The sequence below is a fragment of the Doryrhamphus excisus genome, linkage group LG4 (assembly GCF_037039965.1).
Source record: "Doryrhamphus excisus strain RoL-2023G ecotype Guam linkage group LG4, RoL_Dexc_Guam_v1.1, whole genome shotgun sequence".
Taxonomy (NCBI): domain Eukaryota; kingdom Metazoa; phylum Chordata; class Actinopteri; order Syngnathiformes; family Syngnathidae; genus Doryrhamphus; species Doryrhamphus excisus.
In genome coordinates, this window is record NC_136360.1 from 4,736,875 (window position 1) to 4,757,952 (window position 21,078).

The 21,078-nt window shown below is 40.4% G+C and overlaps 1 protein-coding gene across 1 annotated transcript; it reads left to right on the forward strand.

Moving 5' to 3' along the window:
- Positions 1 to 469: 469 nt before the first annotated feature.
- b3galt2 (UDP-Gal:betaGlcNAc beta 1,3-galactosyltransferase, polypeptide 2) lies at positions 470 to 13,822 on the forward strand. The gene is made up of 2 exons (XM_058073718.2): positions 470 to 1,187; positions 11,688 to 13,822. Exon 2 carries the CDS (start codon positions 11,981 to 11,983, stop codon positions 13,301 to 13,303), a length of 1,323 nt encoding a protein of 440 aa, XP_057929701.2. The 5' UTR covers positions 470 to 1,187; positions 11,688 to 11,980; the 3' UTR covers positions 13,304 to 13,822.
- Positions 13,823 to 21,078: the final 7,256 nt, after the last annotated feature.

Here is a 21,078-nt window from a genome sequence, read left to right on the forward strand (position 1 = left end):
CAATAATAAAGCATAATTACTAAAACAATAGAAATATGCAGTGACTAAACATAATGTGTATTATCATAATAATGTATGTACATTCAATAGGTGATACATGCAGTAATGTAATATTAAAATAGTTAATGCAGTAAAGCACGTATGTGTAACAGCAATAAATTACCCATCATAGAAGCCATGGACCTTGAGTGGCTCTATGAGACTAACAAAGATATTGGCATTAAGTCATGCCAATATCTTTGTTAGTCTGATACATAAACTGTTGTTTAAAAACGTGTCCTCTAAAAAAGAAAAAAGAAGGTTAAACATAAATAGAAGTTAGCTTGGACGTTGGTGGCATGCCACTCATTACCTAACGTAAACATTTGAACAATTTTGCCTCGACCTGCAGTCCCCGCTTTTCCGTATAGTCCCTGAACGTAACACGAATGTCTAACTAGGTCACGTGAGAAGCTCCGCTAAAAAGAATGCAGTGACGTGCAAGAGTTCCGTCAGTGTAGCGGCGTCTGACAGACATCGTCACCCGGACAGCGGCTTCCTTACCCGCCGAGAAAACCTGACGGCGAACAGAGCTGTATCCAGGCGAAGAAAGAAACATATATTTGAACCTTAATTTGAGGCAGCTGGGAGGGAGAATGATTTTACCAAGATACAAAGAACCATAGGAGGCTATATTTAGAGGAAATTGTTACCATGTACTGTTTTCCTCCATCACTCTCACTGCGTGCTACTGTACACCAGCCAGCCGAACATCGCCTCTGTTCTCCCCTTCGAGCTGGTCAGGCTCCGACTGTATTGGTGCTGTGGCGTCTCTCTTCTATTTGTACAATGACCAGAAGCCCTGAAAAGCTCAACTTGGATAACAACAGGAAACACGAGTAAGGAGAGGCGGTCATTTATCAAAAAGGGTCGGGAGAAAGCTGCGGTGTTATGCTGGAGACCAGGAGGGAGGAGGAGTTGCAGCAGTGGGAGCACCAAAAAACCCGCAGGGTTTTAGAGCCTGTGGGGATGGCCATGAGCGAGGACCGAGCACACACAAGGTGTGATTAGAGGAAACTACACAGAACGGTTCCCGTTCCAAGATGAAGTGGTGATCTGGACTAAAGGCTGCCGTGGTCAGCCAACTGGAGCCCTGACAGCAGCAGCAGCAGCAGCAGCAGCAGCAGCAACACCTCCAGGAAGAGGAGGTAGGCACCACTGCATGTCTCCTGAATCCTCTACATCCTCATTTTTCATTTACAGTTCCACACCCACTTCTCTCCTTTCATACTCAGTCTCCCCACCCTGCAAAGCTTGACAACTATCAATCCAGCCGCTCTTCTTTGTACCACAACCTTGCTCCCTTCCATCAAACATTTACTGGTTCCCAAAAGTGCCTCAGACAGGTGTTCAAGCACCACTGCACAATTGTGAGTGGTTGCCTGTTCTTATCATCACACTCACTAAGCACATAAAGCAGTGGTAGAATAAAGCAGTTTACTTTTTATCCTGGATAAGTTATGAATTCCAGCATGATGGGGCTGTCTTGCAGGTGCAATCACTACCACCAAATATAATCTGTATTCATTTGGAAATGATCAAGTTCAGGGGAAAAAAACCCAGAGTGCTGCCAAGAGGAAAGGCCGGGGAGTTCCCAATGCTCTCTGAGATATTTGGCAGCGAAGTAAGCATCAGAATAGCTGCCAACAGCTGATGTGGGGGGGCAGATTTATAAATTTAAACACGTAACTAGATTCTAACTGTTTCTTTTGAAGCCTGAACTTCCGACATTACATTCATTATTAAAGTGTAGCTATGATTAGAATACTTGGGTAAAAGTTGGCAGGAACACGATGAGGAGAAAGTCAACGCTGCCCTCTCAATGATTGAAAAGAAGCAACAGCCATATATTTACAGCGACCTGAGCTGTCAAAAGCTTTATTTCCCTTAGGTCGCCTGTTTTCTTGACTTCATGCACAGCATGCGGATCAATCTTCTTCATAGAATATGCAATTTAGACGTTTATTTGAACTAAAAACAACCAACTCCCACCTAATAATGTTGTTAAGTGCAGGCACGGACGAAAAAGAACCCAACAGCTTTTCGATGTTTACAGAATAAAACCAAAAAATATGGTAACAATTTTGTAGGGATGTTCAACTTTGGCTTACATTGTCCAAATATCGATTTCCGATGCCGATATCATCCGACACGAATATATGTAACATGACATATCTCCCATGGTGGAATGAAGGCATATGTGTTGTGAAGCTAATGGCTTGTCAAGCTGTAAACAACATTGTACAACATCTGAGAAGTACTGGCCATTAGGCTTGAGCTGTGACATTTGTTTTCAAAGTCAACAGTGTAGCCATTTAATTTGTGTTTGACCATCAAAAATTCCAGGGAAGAAAATCATTAATTCATTCTTTTTCTACCGCTTATCCTCCGGAGGGTCGTGGGGGTGCCAGAGCCTATCCCAGCTGTCTTCGGGTGAGAGGCGGGGTGCGCTCTAGACTGGTTGCCAGCCAATCAGAGGGCACATATAGACAAACAACCATTCACACTCAAATTCATACCTATGGACAATTTGGAGTCACCAGTTAACCTAACATGCATGTTTTTGGAATGTGGGAGGAAGCTGGAGAAACCAGAGTACCCGGAGAAAACACACGGGGAGAACATGCAAACTCAACACAGAGATGGCCGAGAGTGGAATTGAACTCCGGTCTGCTAGCTGTGTGGCCTGCGCACTAACCACTCGGTCGGGAAGAAAATCAAGTATCATTATTTTCATGTAGGCCTAGCAGCAATGACCAGTCATTTTTCATTTGGGTGGCCGAGGTGAGACCATTACTGATGATTAGACCAGCTTTGTTTCTTCAGTAACTTTATTGCCTAGTACAATTAAAGGTCCTTTTTTTTTACAATTATAATGATAACAACAAAAATAGCTTAGTTTTCTTGATAATAACCAAAATCACTTTCTGACATCAACAATGTCATTGTACTGCAAATAAAGCATTGATTTTAGGCATTGAATGTTGTAGTGTTCATGATATTCTTCAGGTAACACACTTGTAATGGTACCAGCAATTACAATTATCAAGACATTGAAGAAACAAGCCTGGTTTAATAATAAACAGTGGGGTGGTCGCCACGTAGATCCGCCACAGCAGCAGAACGCTGTATTGTTTTCTACATCACACTATGTACACAGTCCTCCCGGCCAAAAATAACATATTTCGTACCATCAGACTTGAATGACATTTAATCTACAGATATACATTAAAGTGAATTTATATCCGACATAACTTTTTTCTTGCCCTGAAGCTTTCGATCCATGAGTTTGAAAGCCTTAAGTTGGACTTAACATTCAAAGCTGTCATATGACTCGAGGTGTCCAACACTCTGATGCAAAAGTGAAAAGCAAAAGTAATCTACCTAAGAAACATTCATACGATTGACAATACACCACATATCTGATGAAAAAGCAGCATTTTCACAGACGTCCCCATGGACTCTCCTAATGGAGTGCACACACACAGCGTAAGATTTTACCGTGCTTGCTTCAGGGAACTACTGAGGATAGGCGGCATATCTAGAAAATGGATGGTTGGAAGGCACACGCTAATCTGCAACTGGTGAAAACTGTCATTTGTTTACACACTTGAGAGGCGGTTTGATGAGGTCAGATTTGCACACCGCATATACGGAAGTATATGTGAATATCTCTTGGAGAGTAATAAACTATCTATCTATGTGTCATGTGTACAGTATGCATTTACGTAGTGGAATTAACACCGCTGCCAGAAATTTGTGTTATGGATGTAAATTGAGAAAGGCAGAAACGCCAAGTGTCAACCTCGATGCGCCTCCGACTGACTGTTAAGTGGAATGCTGTGTATGCTTTGTCTGTGTGCGCACGCAACTGATGACTAAGGCTCGCCATCACATTTACATACCTCTGAAATGATGACGGTCTTCTCTTCAAGCCGTAAAACTCAGAGGTCTTGCACACTTGTCTCAGTACGATCCATCGCCTTTCTCTTTTCTCTGCGTGTGTTTGTTACGTCGTGTATCGTGCATTGCGCGATCATGTGAGAGATGTTCAAGATTTCGCCTTGGCCGCGTGATCCACGATGGTGGCGTAAACAAACCGGATGGTATTTTAGACACTGAACAAGCAGGCGAATGCAAGCTAAGGCAAAATGGGTTGTTAACTGAAAAACACACTAACCGAGGTCACGTTAGCCCAGGTACCACTGTACTGAATCAGATACACACACACACCACTCATCAATGACAATATGAAACAATTAATGAAGAGATGGAATCTGAATCTGAGTTATATCCAGGTCTCGTGAAGGACAGATGAAAAAAACTTGATCAGTGAAGCATATTTTCTGTTTGTTGGTTACTGACATCATTATTATATTATGTGTTATTGCAAAACTTCCAATTTGATTTACACAAGACATTATAAAGGGGTGGTGCGTGGCCCAAGGAATGACCCATGAAATAAAATTGAAAGCATTTATTCTCAATTTCTGCCTCTAGAGTCCACTTACATAGGTCCAAGTGGGGCAGTGACACATCAGATCAAGCAGATGGTGCGGACAGCGAAATAAGCGTGCGTGTGTAGCAGTTTGCACCCACTTTGTCATATGCATTTGCTGCCACCTCGACAAGGATACAACAGTGTTGCCTGATGAGTCATGCTTTTGCGAGTCAGACGGACATGTTAAGGTTTATTCAGCCTTAGTCAAGGTCTGTGCTTTTCTCAGTTTCATTTCATTATATTGTTCATTCAAGTGTAATTTGTTTTTTTTTTTTTTTGCATTTTTCTTGCAATTAATTGATGCAGTTAAGATACATGTCCTATATGTGGCTGGTAAACATACATGCAGCCATTTGTTCACTTCAATTGCACATGGCATGGCTCGATTAGTTTTAATATCAAATATGGCATGTGAGACAAAAATAGCATCCATAGTTACAAAATAACACTGAAAAAGTTCATATGCGATATTGCAGTGTAACTATGAACCTGAAAAGGTTGACGACAATACTGTATATTATTTTTCACTCTCTATCAACAAGAAAAGGTCACAGCAAAGGTATGACTCACGATCCATGTACAATATTTTTGTTACATAAATCGAAAAATACAGGTTTTATAAGTCATTGTCACCCACCCATCAGTGTGGCACATAGTGTATGTCTTTTTGTTTTTGTCTAAAAACATTTACACAAAAAAGGTCCGTCAACAGCGACTCACTCTCCACTTCGTATCCTGAGCTGAGTTGTGGTCGGATTTCAGTGCTGAGGAAAGTAGTTACAGCTAGTTGCTGGGGACAGTTAAGTAAAAATAAGAGTTTGGCTTCTTAAAACAATATGCCCTCAAAAGCATAATACATTTGCGTTACAAAAATGACTACTCGAAAAAATCAGACCCCACAAATAGCTTGCCGTTATTTTCTCTGCCATCATATCACTGACACCTGACATGTTTGTTCAGGTTTGAGGGACACCTAAATGCCTAAAGTGTCAGGTATCAGGCAGAAGTGGTTGGAGTTGAGGATTCCAGGCCAGCAAAAAGAGGGCAGATAGTTTATATATAAGGAAGTCCACTCCTCTGTGACATCACAAAGGGGCAGTTTTACCACACCTTTTGAAACCAAGCATTTTGAGCCATCCCAAACCTCTTTCCGGCTCTCTTCCAAATGCGCAAATGTCATTTTATGAAACTTTGGCATCATTTAACATGAGAATACAACATTCTAACTACATTTATAGGTCAGAAATGTGGAAAAAAGCATAAAAGGTCCCCTTTAACAATTAGTTCTACTAAAATAAAACAACATAGTCGCCTGTGAAAATCCTTCGTGGAAGACAGCCCTAGTTTGAATTGTTGTAGCACTTAAAGTTGAAAAATTCCATGACGACGTGCATGAATCAATCTTGCCGTAGAAGCAGTGCACAAAACAGGAAGAATAACATATTACTCATTTCCTTAAATATGCAGATGTCAGACTCAAACCTCAAACTATCAAACCTCTTGCTTCAAAACTTGAAATGTGAGTGTATTAGGGATAGTGAAATGAAAAAAGGTGCTACATGTTTTCTGTGTCTTTTCTTTAACAGTGTTAATAAATGAAAAATAAACAATTATGATGTTTGCACAATGGCAACATTTAGACAGTGTAGCCTACTTTATTTAATGTATTTGAAATGGTGCCGTCTTATCGTCTGTGGTGAAATACAATATACATTCAGCACACTCAGTATCACGTAACTACCTTCACACTCTAATGAGGTCCAACAAAAGAGATCAGTTTTCAGGTATTGATTTAGTAATGTATTATTGTAGCTATAGCTTGCAGGGGTCTTGAACTGTACTGCATTTTGAGGTGCTGGTAGTAACTTCCCCCTAATTTAGCTGAATAAAGAGGTAAGGACTTTATTCTTACTGTCAATCAAAACTGAGCATTATAATATTTTTGCTGGTTTTGTGGGTATATTTGAACACTCCGATATTATAACAGTCTGTGGTTCTTTGTCTAAAATGGAAGATCCCGCTCGCTGGTGTCTTTGAGTAATAGAAATGATCTTTTTGGCTCCAGAACACACACATATTTGTATATGGGCTTATTTTGATGCAGTATTGATGTTTATATTGTATGTTTGTGACTTGTTGGGTATGTTAAGGTAATGTTAATTTTAAGAAAAAAACGTATTTTTCTAAGCCTGCCTTTTCACGCACATATTCACTTGTTTAATCATCCAGAATTTAAGCACTTACAAACTTAAAATTCTAACCTGGGACAAGTTTAATCTTCTGAAATGTCAATATTCATTCTATATAATTATGTGATGTCCGAATCATGAGGTAAACATGATAATTTTCAATTAAATTTTCTAGAGACAGCATTTATCCAAACACCAAGTGACTAAATACAAGTGTACCGTTAAGGGGTATTGTATTAAGTTTACATGCAATCAGTTCAGTTTGTTTTAATTAAAGCAAACACTAACCTCTTAGCCAATGAACACCCACTCTAAATGTCTTACATGAAGGAGATGAAATTTTCTTGTGGAAAATTCATCACTATCACACAGATGACGTCAGTTTTACTAAATGAAGGTCATATCCTCATTTCCATTCTGCAAGTATTCATTACACACACTAAGAAGGAAAACATGAAGGAAACTGAGCCACTCTTTTCAATCATTCATTCATTTTTGGTTGCTTATTCTGTTGATGGTCACATTCGAGTTTGACTGGTGAACGGACCTTTGCGTAACTCACCTCAATCACAGGGCACATATACACAAACAATCGTATACACATATGGACATTTTGGAATCTCTGATATGCATGTTGTTGAGCTGCGGGAGGAAAGCTGGAGTAATCCTACACAAGGATAGGAATAATAAGCAAATGATACACAAACGTGTTGCTTTATTTCATCATTTTTATTTGAATGCATGTTGAGTATGTGTGTGATTATTAATGAGTACTGCAAGATCTCCTGGGTTTTGGGATTGCTACGTAACTACCATATTTTCCGCACTATAAGGCGTACTTAAAAGTCTTCAATTCTCTCAAAAATCAATGATGCGCCTTGTAATGTGGTGCCTCTTATGTGTGTTGCAAAATCTGTAAAAATGCTGTTGTTCTACTTGGGTCAGCGCTCTGCTTTATTGAGTGTAGACCATTTCCTGCCAATATTACGCTGCCAGTGATAAACCAATCAGAGAACTACGTGTATTACACAGAGCACATATCTTAACGTCTGCCACATCTCCAGGGCTGTCCAACAACAGCGCTCCTATCTCTCCTGTGAAAGCCAAGTGAAGTGAATCGAAAGCTTGTGAACATGCTAGGAGGTTTAACAAAAGACAAAAAAAAAAAAGTTCAAAGTGACGTTAGACCCGGTAAACATGGACTACCTAACAACGACAGACTCCGACTGGAACTCAGCATGTTTGATGGCAAATTGATGCGATGACGGTTGCGCTGCCGGGATGACTACCTAGACGACAGACTCTGACAATGATGAGAGAGAAACGGCATCGAGACTGCGTCTTATAACACAGTATGCCTTATGGTGCGGAAAATACGGTATATGAAATCAGACTCTTGTCAAGGAGTGTTACATGTGCTAATTAGTAGCAGCTGGCACTGTTGAGTTTTTGCTAAGTGTAAAGTTGAAAAGCACGCCATGAATCCCACTTTGATTTTTTTTACCTTTTTATGTCAAAATTCAACAATTTTTATGGGCATATTGCTGCAATAGACCCATTGTACTCACAAAAAGTAAAACTGTGTGTGTGGTCTTGTAAAAAGGCCATTTTCAAAAATCACTCACATCCACTGTTGTCTGACTGAGTGGGTGGTTAGATATGTGTTTCGGGCCTCTGTTTCGCGTGTGTGAGTGTATCTTTCTGGTTGTGCATGTTTCTTCAAAGTGCCTCGATGTTCATTTAGCTGACAGCAGAAATATCTCAACCCCCAAATTTGCTTCCTATGTGTTTGTCAACCTTTTCAACAAAGGCAGTCCTAAGCCCTTTCATTCTTCTATCATTTCCTATACTGAATATGCACAGTCGGCTGGAAAGGTTAGTCCTTGTCTTGCAAATTATCACGATAAATGTGCAAACGCAGCGGAAAGTAAAAATAGGAAGTTTCGAAAAATTTGCCCTCAACTGGAGACTAGAAGGAGCATTAAGACTAAACCATGTTGGCGATCCACAAAATATCAAATTACCAGGAAATTGAAGAATACAGTAAAAGTCACCACTAAACTTATCATGTTAAGTTGTGTTTGTTTGTATGTGGTTACAGCCGTTAGGACATGCCTGTTCTTGTGAAGATATAAATTGTGGTCACATTAGAACATGCCTGTTCTTGTTAAGATAGAGTGAAGTGTGATCAGGGTAACGGTTTGCCATAATTAATTTTTAACAAAATGCACAACATAAACTTTAGCATAACTTTAATGACTTTTTAGAATTAGACATTAAAATGCACACCCACAGATGGCAGGTAATTTTGCAATAATTTCAATAAATCCCCCCCCCCCAAAAAAAAAAAAAATTTTTTTAAATATATATACAATGCATGCTCTCTTGGGATTTTCCACAGTTTTGCACGAAGCCAGCACGTATGTCGGGACGATTTGCACTTATAAACTGAAACGTGAATTTATGTTCTATGTCAAAATGAGTGATATTTAATACATTCATATTGATATTACTCTACAAAATGAAGCATGAATTTATTTGATATTACTAATAAAATACTTTTGTAATATTTATTGATTTAATATTTACTCACCTGCTAAGAATGCACCACTTGGATCAGTTACTCCATCAGTTACCTTTACTTTGATATTGTTATTATTACAAGGTGCTCGGGTCTTACATGGTGCTATGTGTATACAGCAGAACTGTACTTTTAAGGTTAGAAAAATATTGGCAAGTTCAATAAAATTCAAATTAAAAAGGCAAGATAATTTTTTTGGTTTGTAAAAGTATCGAACCGCAACACAAATGTATTGAATTGAACCCGAACCGTGGATTGCAGATTTTGGATGCAGCAAAATGCGTTTGATGCACAATAAGGCGTTATTTTTCGAGAATCACTGAAATGCGAGTTCCACCTTTTTGTATTTTTTAAATGTATTGGTCAAAAAACGATGATGCACAAACGGGCTGAATTTTACATTAGATCATGTTTTAAACACAACAGGCACAAATAAAGTATTCAATCATGTAGTTTGTTTTTATTTATAGTTTATATTTGAATGTTTTCTACAATTACAAAATTACCTTTGTGCTCTTCTTCTTTTGAAGCCCCCATGAGGCCATTCTTCATGTCACATCAGCAACGATGTGCCTGTACTGTATATCTATTATATATTCCTGCTTGTGGTTGCAGATCGGGCAGCCTGGGTGGTGTCATTTAGACAGGTAGGCAGTGTTGATAAGCCTAAGCTGACTGGCAGGTGAAGGTTGTTATCGCCAGAGGCTCCAGTGCCTGCTGGACCCTGAAAACTCATTTTGACAGATGTGTTTCCTCCCTAGATGTCGCCGTTCGGCAGGGGGCTGATGACACCGGCTCACCCAAGCAGCTCAGGATAGCATTAGCCTGCATAGCGTTGAGCAAACCTGTAATTTATACTTCTACCTCAGAATTAAGCTGAATAATGACATGTATGAGGCGGCAACCATCTCACTGTGCATAGCACTTTCCCAGATCATTTAATGTGTTGCCATAATGTTTACATTAAGTTTTAAATCAATTTCATTGTGATCTGATAATTAGCAAACGCAGGGACTTATTTAAATTTTCATTCTAAAAATATGTGTTCTTGCATCTCCATTTACGCAGCAATGATCTCTACTTAAATAATCCCAGCAATATATACAATTGTCAGGCCTTCTTACTAAGCCACATCCCTTGAGTCTTGTTGTGTTCTTCGCCCACGTCCAATCAAAGCTGTTATAACAATGTCACATTGATGCCTCTCCTTCCTTTCAAAACGTGAAGTAATGTTATTGCATCGAGTTACTTAGTCATTGTTGGCATCACAGAAGGTTGACATTTGGGCTTTGGATTAAATACTTTTTGTATTACTTACAGTAAGTGTGTCAAAGACGACACTACGGTACATCCTGCTTTTTGTGGAGCTTCCATTCTGAGACCAAAAACTTTGAGTAATTGAAATGCCCATAAAAATGTATATTTTCAACACTCTAATCAAGCTATGCTGCTGTTTCCTGTTTCCTACCTCGTAACCAGTGCAGAATACTACATAGCATCACATAGCATTTTTTTAATGCTTTTAAATAGCAGCTAGGAGACCCGAGTCTAATTCCACCTTCGGCCATCTCTGTGTGGAGTTTGCATGTTCTTCCTGTTCGTGGGTTTCCTCCCGGTACTCTGTTTTCCTCCCACATTCCAAAAACATGCTAGGTTAATTGGCGACTCCAAATTGTCCATAGGTATGAATGTGAGTGTGAATGGTTGTTTGTCTAGTATATGTGCCCAGTGATTGACTGGCGACCAGTCCAGGGTGTACCCTGCCTCTCGCCCGAAGACAGCTGGGATAGGTTCAAGTACGCCTGTGACCCTCGTGAGGATAAACGGTAGAAAATGAATGAATGAATAATAATAATATGAAGTATGTATAAATGTCACTTTTGCAACTGAGTGTGAGCATGCATTAAAATTTCCCTTCTATGTGTAACCTCCTTCGCACAACACGTAGAGATGCCTTTTCACTTTCTGGTTGCTATGCAACGTGTATTTCAATGAAAGAGATGCAGGCCGAGTTCTTATGAAATGCACTTCTGCCACATTGTGGTAATTTTGTCAGCTGAAAATTGCATCAAACATATTCTTCTATTGCTTCTATTGTAGAAGTGCATCATCGCCTCTTTGTGCATCTTGTCTAAATATGTCTTTGGGAGCAAGCGGTCAGGTTGAAAAAAACCTATAAATATGTAGTACTTGGTAGTGAATTAGTTAGTTTAGGCAAAAAATACTGTCAATTTTATCACTGATAACATTCTAATTCTGAAAATTGTGTGGCCTTTTCTTCTTCTGAAAATTTGCATATTTTGAAAATGCAGGATTGTGACTCGGTGGGGATGTATTATGTTAACTAATGCCAACCTTTTGTTTGGCTTTTTGGCAGATTAGAGGAGCTGACCCCTGTGCCATCCTAAAGGAGGCAAGACGGAAGATAACCATCTGTTCATCTGCAGTTCCAAAGAGAATTCTCCATGACGATGGACTCATTGCCTTCTTAGTGTCACCAGGATCACATTTAACCACCACCAAAGTTTCAAAGACTACATTAGGACGTCCTACTTCATGCGCCGGCTCAGATATCACCCTTGTTGGCAACCACATGTTTGAGGTGATAGTGCGTGACTGCCGCCGCCCATTCTCGAGCAGCAGCAGCCCCCGGCAACAGCGACCTGCACCATGCAGTGGAGACGGCGACATTGCTGTCCCATCAAGATGACGTGGACCGTCAAGCGTTCGCTATTTCGGACCCACGTTGCTGGCCTCCTGTCGCTGGCGCTGCTGTTTACCCTCTTCTTATTTTTCAGCCACCAAGACTGGCTGCCTGGGCGTAGCGGGCCACGAGAAAACCCACTAGCCTACACTGTCAGGGGTTTACGTGGCCCCAGGGGGGAAGCCAACCAGAGCAGCTCCCTCAGGAGCCTTTGGAGGGAGACGGGTAACATAGCACCAAAGCCTCTACTTAATCTTAGCTCTCAGCAGCTGGAGGGAGGAGCTGTGGAGGCAGTAGCAGGACTTGGGGCAGGGGCTGGAGTCCGAATGGCCGTAATGGGACTGGGAGACTCCATGAGCACAAACAACAGTTTGCAGAAGGAGATGGGTGTGGGAGGGAAACTCAGTGCTCAGCCCTACCGCTACATCCTGAACGAGCCTTTCAAGTGCAGCGACAACACGCCGTTCCTCGTCCTCCTCATCGCCGCTGAACCCGGCCAGGCAGATGCTCGTAATGCCATCCGGCAGACATGGGGCAATAACAGCGTAGCAGGGGGCCTGGGCTTTGTACGTCTCTTCATGCTCGGAATGGGAAAGAACTCCTTTCTTCAGAGCAACATTGTGGAAGAGAGCCGTGTTTACCATGACATTATCCAGCAGGAATACCAGGACACCTATTACAACTTGACAATTAAAACATTAATGGGTATGAACTGGGTGGCTACCTATTGCCCCCATGCCTCTTATGTGATGAAGACAGACAGCGACATGTTTGTCAATACAGAGTATCTTATTCAGAAGCTCCTTAAGCCTGAGCTGCCTCCTAGGCACAGGTACTTCACAGGCTACCTGATGAGAGGCTATGCACCAAATCGAAATAAGGACAGCAAGTGGTACATGCCGCCAGAGCTGTACCCAAGCGAGCGTTACCCAATATTCTGCTCTGGCACAGGGTATGTGTTCTCAGGGGACATGGCAGAGCTGATCTACCAGGCCTCTCTCAGCATACGCAGGCTGCACCTCGAGGATGTTTATGTGGGAATATGCCTGGCAAAGTTGCGCATCGACCCGGCTCCGCCTCCCAACGAATTCCTCTTCAACCATTGGAGGGTGTCTTATTCCAGCTGCAAGTACAGCCACCTCATCACGTCTCATCAGTTCCACCCAAACGAACTTATCAAGTACTGGAACCACCTGCAAAGTAACAAGCACAATGCCTGTATCAACATGGCAAAGGAAAAGAATGGAAGGTACAGACACAGAAGGTTTCACGGGGAGCGACCTCCTTGATAAGGTGTGCATAGAGATGGGTGCATTCTAAACAGCTGGTGGAGGACTTTTTGACCTCAGCACAATTCACTCTATAGAAAAAGCACATTGTATTTGGTAGTGTACAGTTGATGATTGAAACTATTTTTTTATTTTGAGAGAAATGTCAAGTATTGTATACATGTTAAGCTGTGTTCTTCTAAAAAGGTGCAATGAAGGTCATATCTGGGCGATGTGGAGCATGGACAATGATGGCGTACGTTCAAAGTGGGGTTGAGAAAGTTTTAAGATGAGTGCAATATCGCACACAGGGAAAAAAAAACACACCAGTGTGTTTACACAGACAAAGGGAAATGTATATGTATTATGTTGAAAGTTATACTACCTAAATATGAATGAAAATATCGTTGACAAGTTATTCTGACCTGTCTCAGTGTTTACTTTCCAGCTTCATCAAATATCACAGATTCCAAGAGGAGTTTATCTGCCATATCTTGTATTTTATTTAAAATAATAAACATGACGGCACTCCAAATCACATTCACGATGACTGAGATTGTATTATTTCTAAGCTTTAAGAGTATAACTCTGCACTTGAACAAATGTGCAATGAACCAGTTAATGATTAAATGTACTGAATTCAATTATTTGTAATTGTGTGTTCTGTTGCACTCAATCAACTCTTACATTTATTATATGACATTTTCATATTTCAGACAACAGAGTTAATATGTGACTTAACATCAGTCTTTGAATGCTAAGATCAAATGCTTTCTTTTAATAGACTGATATAAATATCTGCCATCTCTTTTTCTTTGCAACAAAGGCTGATTTGGAACCCAAGGGCTATTGTGAAGATATTGTCTTCACACAGCTTTTTGTACTTCATACAGAATATTGTACAATTTATGGGGAAGAACTTTTGAGGAAGCTCACCCGTCTTTTCATATTTTCTGTCAGATGACAAATGAAATTTCTATGAACCACACATCTAGGTTTTTATTTGTATTACAAAGACTTGTAAGATATGTATTATGGAATATGTATATGTAAGCCTCGAATTTGATGATATTCTAAAAATCTAAATTTAACAAGAAAACTAAAAAGAAGAAAAAAAACTGCAGACATTTTACAAGAATAATGTCATGTTATGAGTACAATAATTAAAATATTATAACAATGTAACTGCTGCTCCTCTATTGAGAGCAGCCTGATGAGGTGGTTCGGGAATCTGGTCAGGATGCCTCCCAGATGTGTTCTCGGGGAAGACCCAGGAGACTACATCTCTCAACTGTCTTGGGAAAGCCTCGGTATCCGTTGGGAGGAGCTGAGGAGAGTCTGTGCTTCCCCCACAACCGGACCTCACATAAGTGGAAGAAGATGGATGGACTATGAGACACAAAAAAACAAACTTATACATTTTGGAAAATTGCTTTGGGGAAAAGTTTATAATAGGAATAAAGTAATGATATTGAAGAAAATTTACCAAGACTATTTAAGAAGAGAGCTGAAATATTTGGCCAGTCAAAAATAAAACCGCAACAACAAAAAAAGCAAAGTCTGAAGTTCATACTAATACTAATCTCACCTTTATGACAAAGTTGAGATGCTGTTCTTTTTCTCTCTTGAAACACAATTCCATATCACATGCTTTCATTTTTCAATATGTGGCCCACGGTGGAAAAAGATTGGACACCCCTGATATAAACCCTAATATTGCGGGCTGAATTGAATTACACCAATCAATGATATATACTCTCACAGCCACTGAAAAGCAAAAGCTTGGAGGTGTAGAAACCATGAAACAGGAAAAACATTGGCTGACGACAGGCCATGGAGTAACGTTACCTACAGCCATGTGAAGATGCTAATGCAGCAAGAAATATTAATTAGGCCAATGTTGGCTGCACGGTGGACAAGTGGTTAGCGCACAGGCCACACACCCCGGTTCAATTAAATTTCTGTGTGGAATTTGTATGTTCTCCCCGTATATGTGTGGGTTGTCTCCGGGAACTTCCTCCCACATTCCAAAAACATGCTAGGTTAATTGGCGACTCCAAATTGTCCATAGGTATGAATGTGAGTGTGAATGGTTGTTTGTCTATATGTGCCCTGTGATTGGCTGGCGACCAGTCCAGGGTGTACCCGCGGATAGCTGGGATAGGCTCCAGCATGCCCACGACCTTCATGAGGATAAGCGGTATAGAAAATGGATGGATGGGTAGGCCAATGTTAAATGTCACAGTACTCCTTGCGTGAGTACTCATGTCAAAACTGTCATCTCGTGGTCACAATGAGATACAACAAGAATGACTAGTAGGGCATAGTTAGCATAATAAATCAGTGTTTACTTGTATATTACATACTCAGCATTATTTGTCAGGAATCCACCCTCACACTCTTGGCGGCAACACTACCGGACTTAACTGATACACATCGTTTAGTCGTGTTTGGGGAATATTGGTCTGAATTTAACTGCATCTTGAGCACAAAGCCGAGGTTGGTTGAGGCAGTTTTGCAGAATACCCCCCATAGTATGATAATGTGAAGACAAGCAATCTCAAGGCTGACCAATGACTAAAACATGAAGGTTATTGTCTCCATAAATAAAACAAACAAAAACAAAGGTTATTGTCTCCAGGGTATATACAATATTCTGCCGGAAAAAACATACATCTGGACTTTAATGAAAAATGAAAGGCCTATGTCAGCATTTATTATGTTGGGATAAAAATAGCAGGAGTAGCAACAAACCTGTCTGTCCCATGGAAGACCTACGCAAGGCCAAAACGGTACCACTGGAGGTGAGCAGATGATCGGAAAAGAGTTAGCTGTGAGTATGCGGCAATCAGCAGGTGTGGAGAAGAAGCATCCAGAAAAAAAAAATCGATACCCAATAGACCATCTGTGTGACCATGAAGCACATAAATCAGTCTTGTCCTTTCAAGAGTCTTGGTGAGGAAAAGGCCAGTGTTGGTATTATAACAAAACAAAAACTAAAAAAAAAATTGTCCTTGCTTTGGAGTTTCGTGTCAGATTTCGCTTTGAGGAGAAAGGATGATTCTGCGAAAAGTCATCATCTCCGAATTACATGGCAGGATACAATACAGTATAGTAATCTATCAGTGCAGCATGGTAGAAAGTTAGAACACGCATCTAACTTTTTTTCTAATTTTGCCCATAATCCACAACCCTTATGTGAGACATGAACACACATTCATATAATCCACCTATAGAGCCCTGTATGAAAACGCCTGCAACATTTCATCATTCAATATACAGTCTCTGACCGTGCAACAGCAAAGCACAAAGTCACATTGCTGTGTGTTTGCGGAAGTAAAAATTGCTGCAGTGTGTGCTCTCTCCTCCTCTCTTCTCCTTGTGGCAATTTCAAAGATTTTGTGCTACGGGAGTCAATGTTTTCTTAAACCAGTGGTTCTCAATTATAATCTGTCATTTTTTCGCACACCCCCGGATTTGAAATACTACTGAGAAAGTGATAATATCTATTTATTTATCTGTACTGTACAGACTGAACTCGAAACCGAAACCAGCCAAATACAAACAAAATGGAGAGCAGTGAAGCATAGAAGCGTATTTAAGAGTCAAATTGCACGCTGATGAGGACAAAATCATTCTCACTCACTCTTTGACAGTTCACCACACTACCCCCAGGGGGGTTGGCCCCACTGTTTGAGAAGCACTGTCTGAGCCTACATAGCAGATTAGCAAAAAAGAGGGCAAGAAGGGTTTTTCCACAAATGTATTCTTATGGATTAAATACTTATTATTAAATACTTACATATTATTATTACAATAAATATTTATTTCCTTCAATCATATCTCTCTCTGGTACCGAAACCTTGTACTGTTCATATATTTGTAAGGGGATTAGTGTACAAAATCAGCAGAGAATCATCTACCTACTTCCCCCTCAGCATATTTCTTTCATTTTACTGCTGTTGTCAAGAATTTGATTTTATCTAATCCCATCTCTCATTCTTAGGACATCCACTGGTGAATTGCTTACTGGTGTCAGGTGTACAATGGAGACCTTTGCTTGCAACATTGATGAAACTGTTGAAACCAAACACAACAAAAAAAGAGAAATCTTGGGCCAATGTCATATATTTCATGGTCAGTATTTTATAGTTGGTTATAGTTTTACAGTTGGTATTGTAACTACGGACATGTTGGATTAATTACAGCTGTGTGCTAGTGTGGCCTAACACAGCCTGACACCCCAACCCCAATTAATGCAATGTTTCTGGTTATTGTCGGTATCTTTCTACAACTTTGTCCCATCTTCACACACAAGGGCTCATTAAAGATGTTCCCTGATCGACTTTCCATGGCCCAAGAGAAACCAAATTTGGCACTGTTATTATTTTTTTCCCTGCATAGAGAGAGAGAGACAAATTACGTTAGAAGTATTACAAAAAAATTGTACATGTTTGATGTTTTTTCCATGTGCGGATATCCAATTCTGCTTGTGAATGTAAAGCTGACTTTTGGCAGTTTGTAGCCGGTACCCACCAGAAGCATAGAAACCCTGCGCCTGTGATGTCTTGATTGACAAGGTAGCTATCTGTTCCATAATCAACCTCGGGGAGTTGGAGACGGTGGAATTTATCGGTGGAATTTAAGAGTCAACAAGTCCACAAACACCTGACACAGGCTCCGAAATGAATGTACTGTCTTCACTGTTAACTCATTCAATACCAAATACATATTTATAGGTTTTCGTAATCCTGAATTCCTGATTCCCAACAATGTATTTGAAGAAGTACATTTGATAAGAGCTCGGCAGAGATCAAGCAAACAAAAAAGCACATGACAGGAAGGAGGAAGTGAAAGAGGAATGTCGTTTGTGGAAGTTTATGTATTGTAAGGACATTGTATAATGTGCATAACATGCAATACTGCATTTGGTATAAATAGTTCATGGTGTTATTCAGGGATTTGAAAATAAACAAACATCTTTTTGTGCTGTTTATGATGTGGTATAGTTGTTTAGATATTTGAGATATTTGGTGAGTCATAAAAACAAAAAATATTTGTGTGAAAGTGAAAGTTATGCTTGAAATGTATGTTTTACAGAAAAGCCCTTTTCTGGTCGGGAACTGATATTCATGGGGAGAATGGATTTGGTAAGAGTACACTTCTGTTTGAGTCAAGGTAAGCTAAGGTATACAAGACTGTGGTGAGACCAACAATCTTGTTTGGTCTAGAGACAGTGCCACTGAGGAAAAGACAGGAAGCAGAACTGGAGGTAGCAGATATGAGGACGCTGAGGTTCTCATTGGGAGTGACCAGGATGGATATGATCAGGAACGAGTACATCAGAGGGACATTACATGTTAGAGGCCTTGGAGATAAAGTCAGAGAGGCCAGACTGAGATGGTTGGGACATGTCCAGAGGAGAGATAGTGAATATATTGGTAGAAGGATGCTGCGTTTAGAGCTGCCAGGTAGGAGGCATAAAGGAAGACCAAAGAGGAGGTTTATGGATGTAGTGAAGGAGGACATGAGGGTAGCTGGTGTGAGAGAGACAGATGCAGAAGACAGGGTTGGATGGAGGAGATTGATTTGCTGTGGCAACCCCTGAAGGGAAAAGCCCAAAGAGAAGATAGAAGAAGAAGAAGAAGAAGAAGACACTTCTGTTTGAGTCAGACCTTCTGGAACAGATTAGTGACACTACGATTTGTTTTCTTTTTTGCCCATAATAAAATGAAGCAGAATTAAGCAGACTTTAGGCAAATATATATTTTTTAAGCAAATGTATTAATATATATACATGGAAAAATATAAGATAATGTATACAAAATAGTTAGCTCACCTTTTTATTCCCCTTTACTGTCTTACATTTTTCGAGCAAAATACCGTAACTCCAAATTTCCCCTCAAAGCTCGTGTGATTCTGTGTAATACATATGAAGAAATCCTCGACTGGTCCAAGGTATTCATCAACCTCTATTAGTGATGATTAAAGTCACAACTCAAAGTAAGAGGATATTGGGAACAAGGCTGAGTATCACTCATGCATGTCCTATGCAATCAGAGCTGTAGATTACTTGCATCCGGCAGCACTCAACCCCTCAACAAATAATGAAAATGGGCCCGGGGAAAGGTGAACGCAGCGAGAAGGCATAAAAAGGTGAGTGGAATAACTTAGGCAGCAATAGTACAGCTCTCTGCCTGTATAGGGGGAAAGGAGAAAAGAAGATTGCTGTAGGTATAGGCACCAAGGGAAGAAAAGCAAATATAGCAGAAAAGGATGAGAAGGAACGAGAAAAACAGCAGCGGGGGGGAAGTGATGAATGAATGGAAAAGGGGTAATGGCCGAACAGTATTGAAAACCTGTACTGGTGTAAATTCATAATAAAGGGCTTACAGTGGAAATGGATAGAGATGTCTTCCATGATGGAATGGAGGCGGTCATCAAACTTTAACAACAGACTTCATTGTTCTTCAGAAATCAGAGACACTTCTGGAGGAGACAAATTCCCTGACCTTTCCATAGCAGCTCCACCGGAAACCTGACCAAGAGCTCTTATTGGGGATGAACAATGAACCATAATGGAAGTTTACTGTGAAGATTAAGAGGATGTGACATATGAATGATGCATTTAATGTCCTGCAACAGCCACGAGGACATTTCCTCTGAAGGGGAATATATGTTTTAAAGGACAAGTCAAAATGCAATGGGTGAGAGACATAAGAAAGGGGGATGGATGTAAGAAGTAAGGATTGCAACGCGGTGGGATGTGTCTGGATTTGGGCTGTATTCACCAAATTCATTCATTCATTCCACCGCTTATCCTCACAAGGGTTGCGGCGGGTGCTGGACCCAGCTGTCTTCGGGTGAGAGGCAGGGTACACCCTGGACTGATAGCCAGCCAATCACAGGGCACATATAGACAAACAACCATTCACACTCACATTCATACCTATGGACAATTTGGAATCGCCAATTAACCTAGCATGTTTTTGGAATGTGGGCGGAAACCGGAGTACCCGGAGAAAACCCACGCATGCACGGGGAGAACATGCAAACTTCTGGTCTCCTAGCTGTGAGGTCTGCACGCTAACCACTCGACCGCCGTGCAGCCCTATTCCTCAAATTATTTTGGTTAATTTAGGTGGAAACGTTCTTTTTGGTCAAAGTAAAATTAACAAACTAACATCCATCCATCCATTTTCTACACCACTTATCTCCACCAGGATCGCGGGTATGCTGGAGCCTATCCCAGCTGTCTTTGGGCGAGAGGTGGGGTACACCCCGGACTGGTCGGCAAACTAAATTTTTTTTTAAAACTCATATTGGTCCTTGTATTGTATATTTCTTAGCTACCCTTTGAGTGTTAAAGTACTGTGTGATGACTTTAGTGTTCTTTGTACGATGACAATATGAGGCTCATGTTTCCTCACTGACTCACAAGATTAAAACTTAGCCATAAATTTGTTGCACCGCTGTGTAAGCCGCAGTGTTCAAATAAAAATAAAAATAGCAGCTCATACACCAGGAATAATGGTACAATAAATGTAGACACAGTAAAAAAATGTGAACTCTTGACTAAGAAAACATCACCGGTGATGTAAAATAACATGTAGAAATGTTGTACATTTGGCCTTTATTAGAACACATTTAAAAATATTACAGACTTATGGGGAATGGGACGTGTTTTCTGCCAAAAAAGCTCTTTTTTGAATTTTCAAAATAATTAAAAAGATAAAAAATATAGCCAATAGGGGCTGTGAATGCTAAATTATGAATACATATGTGGGGATCCACTT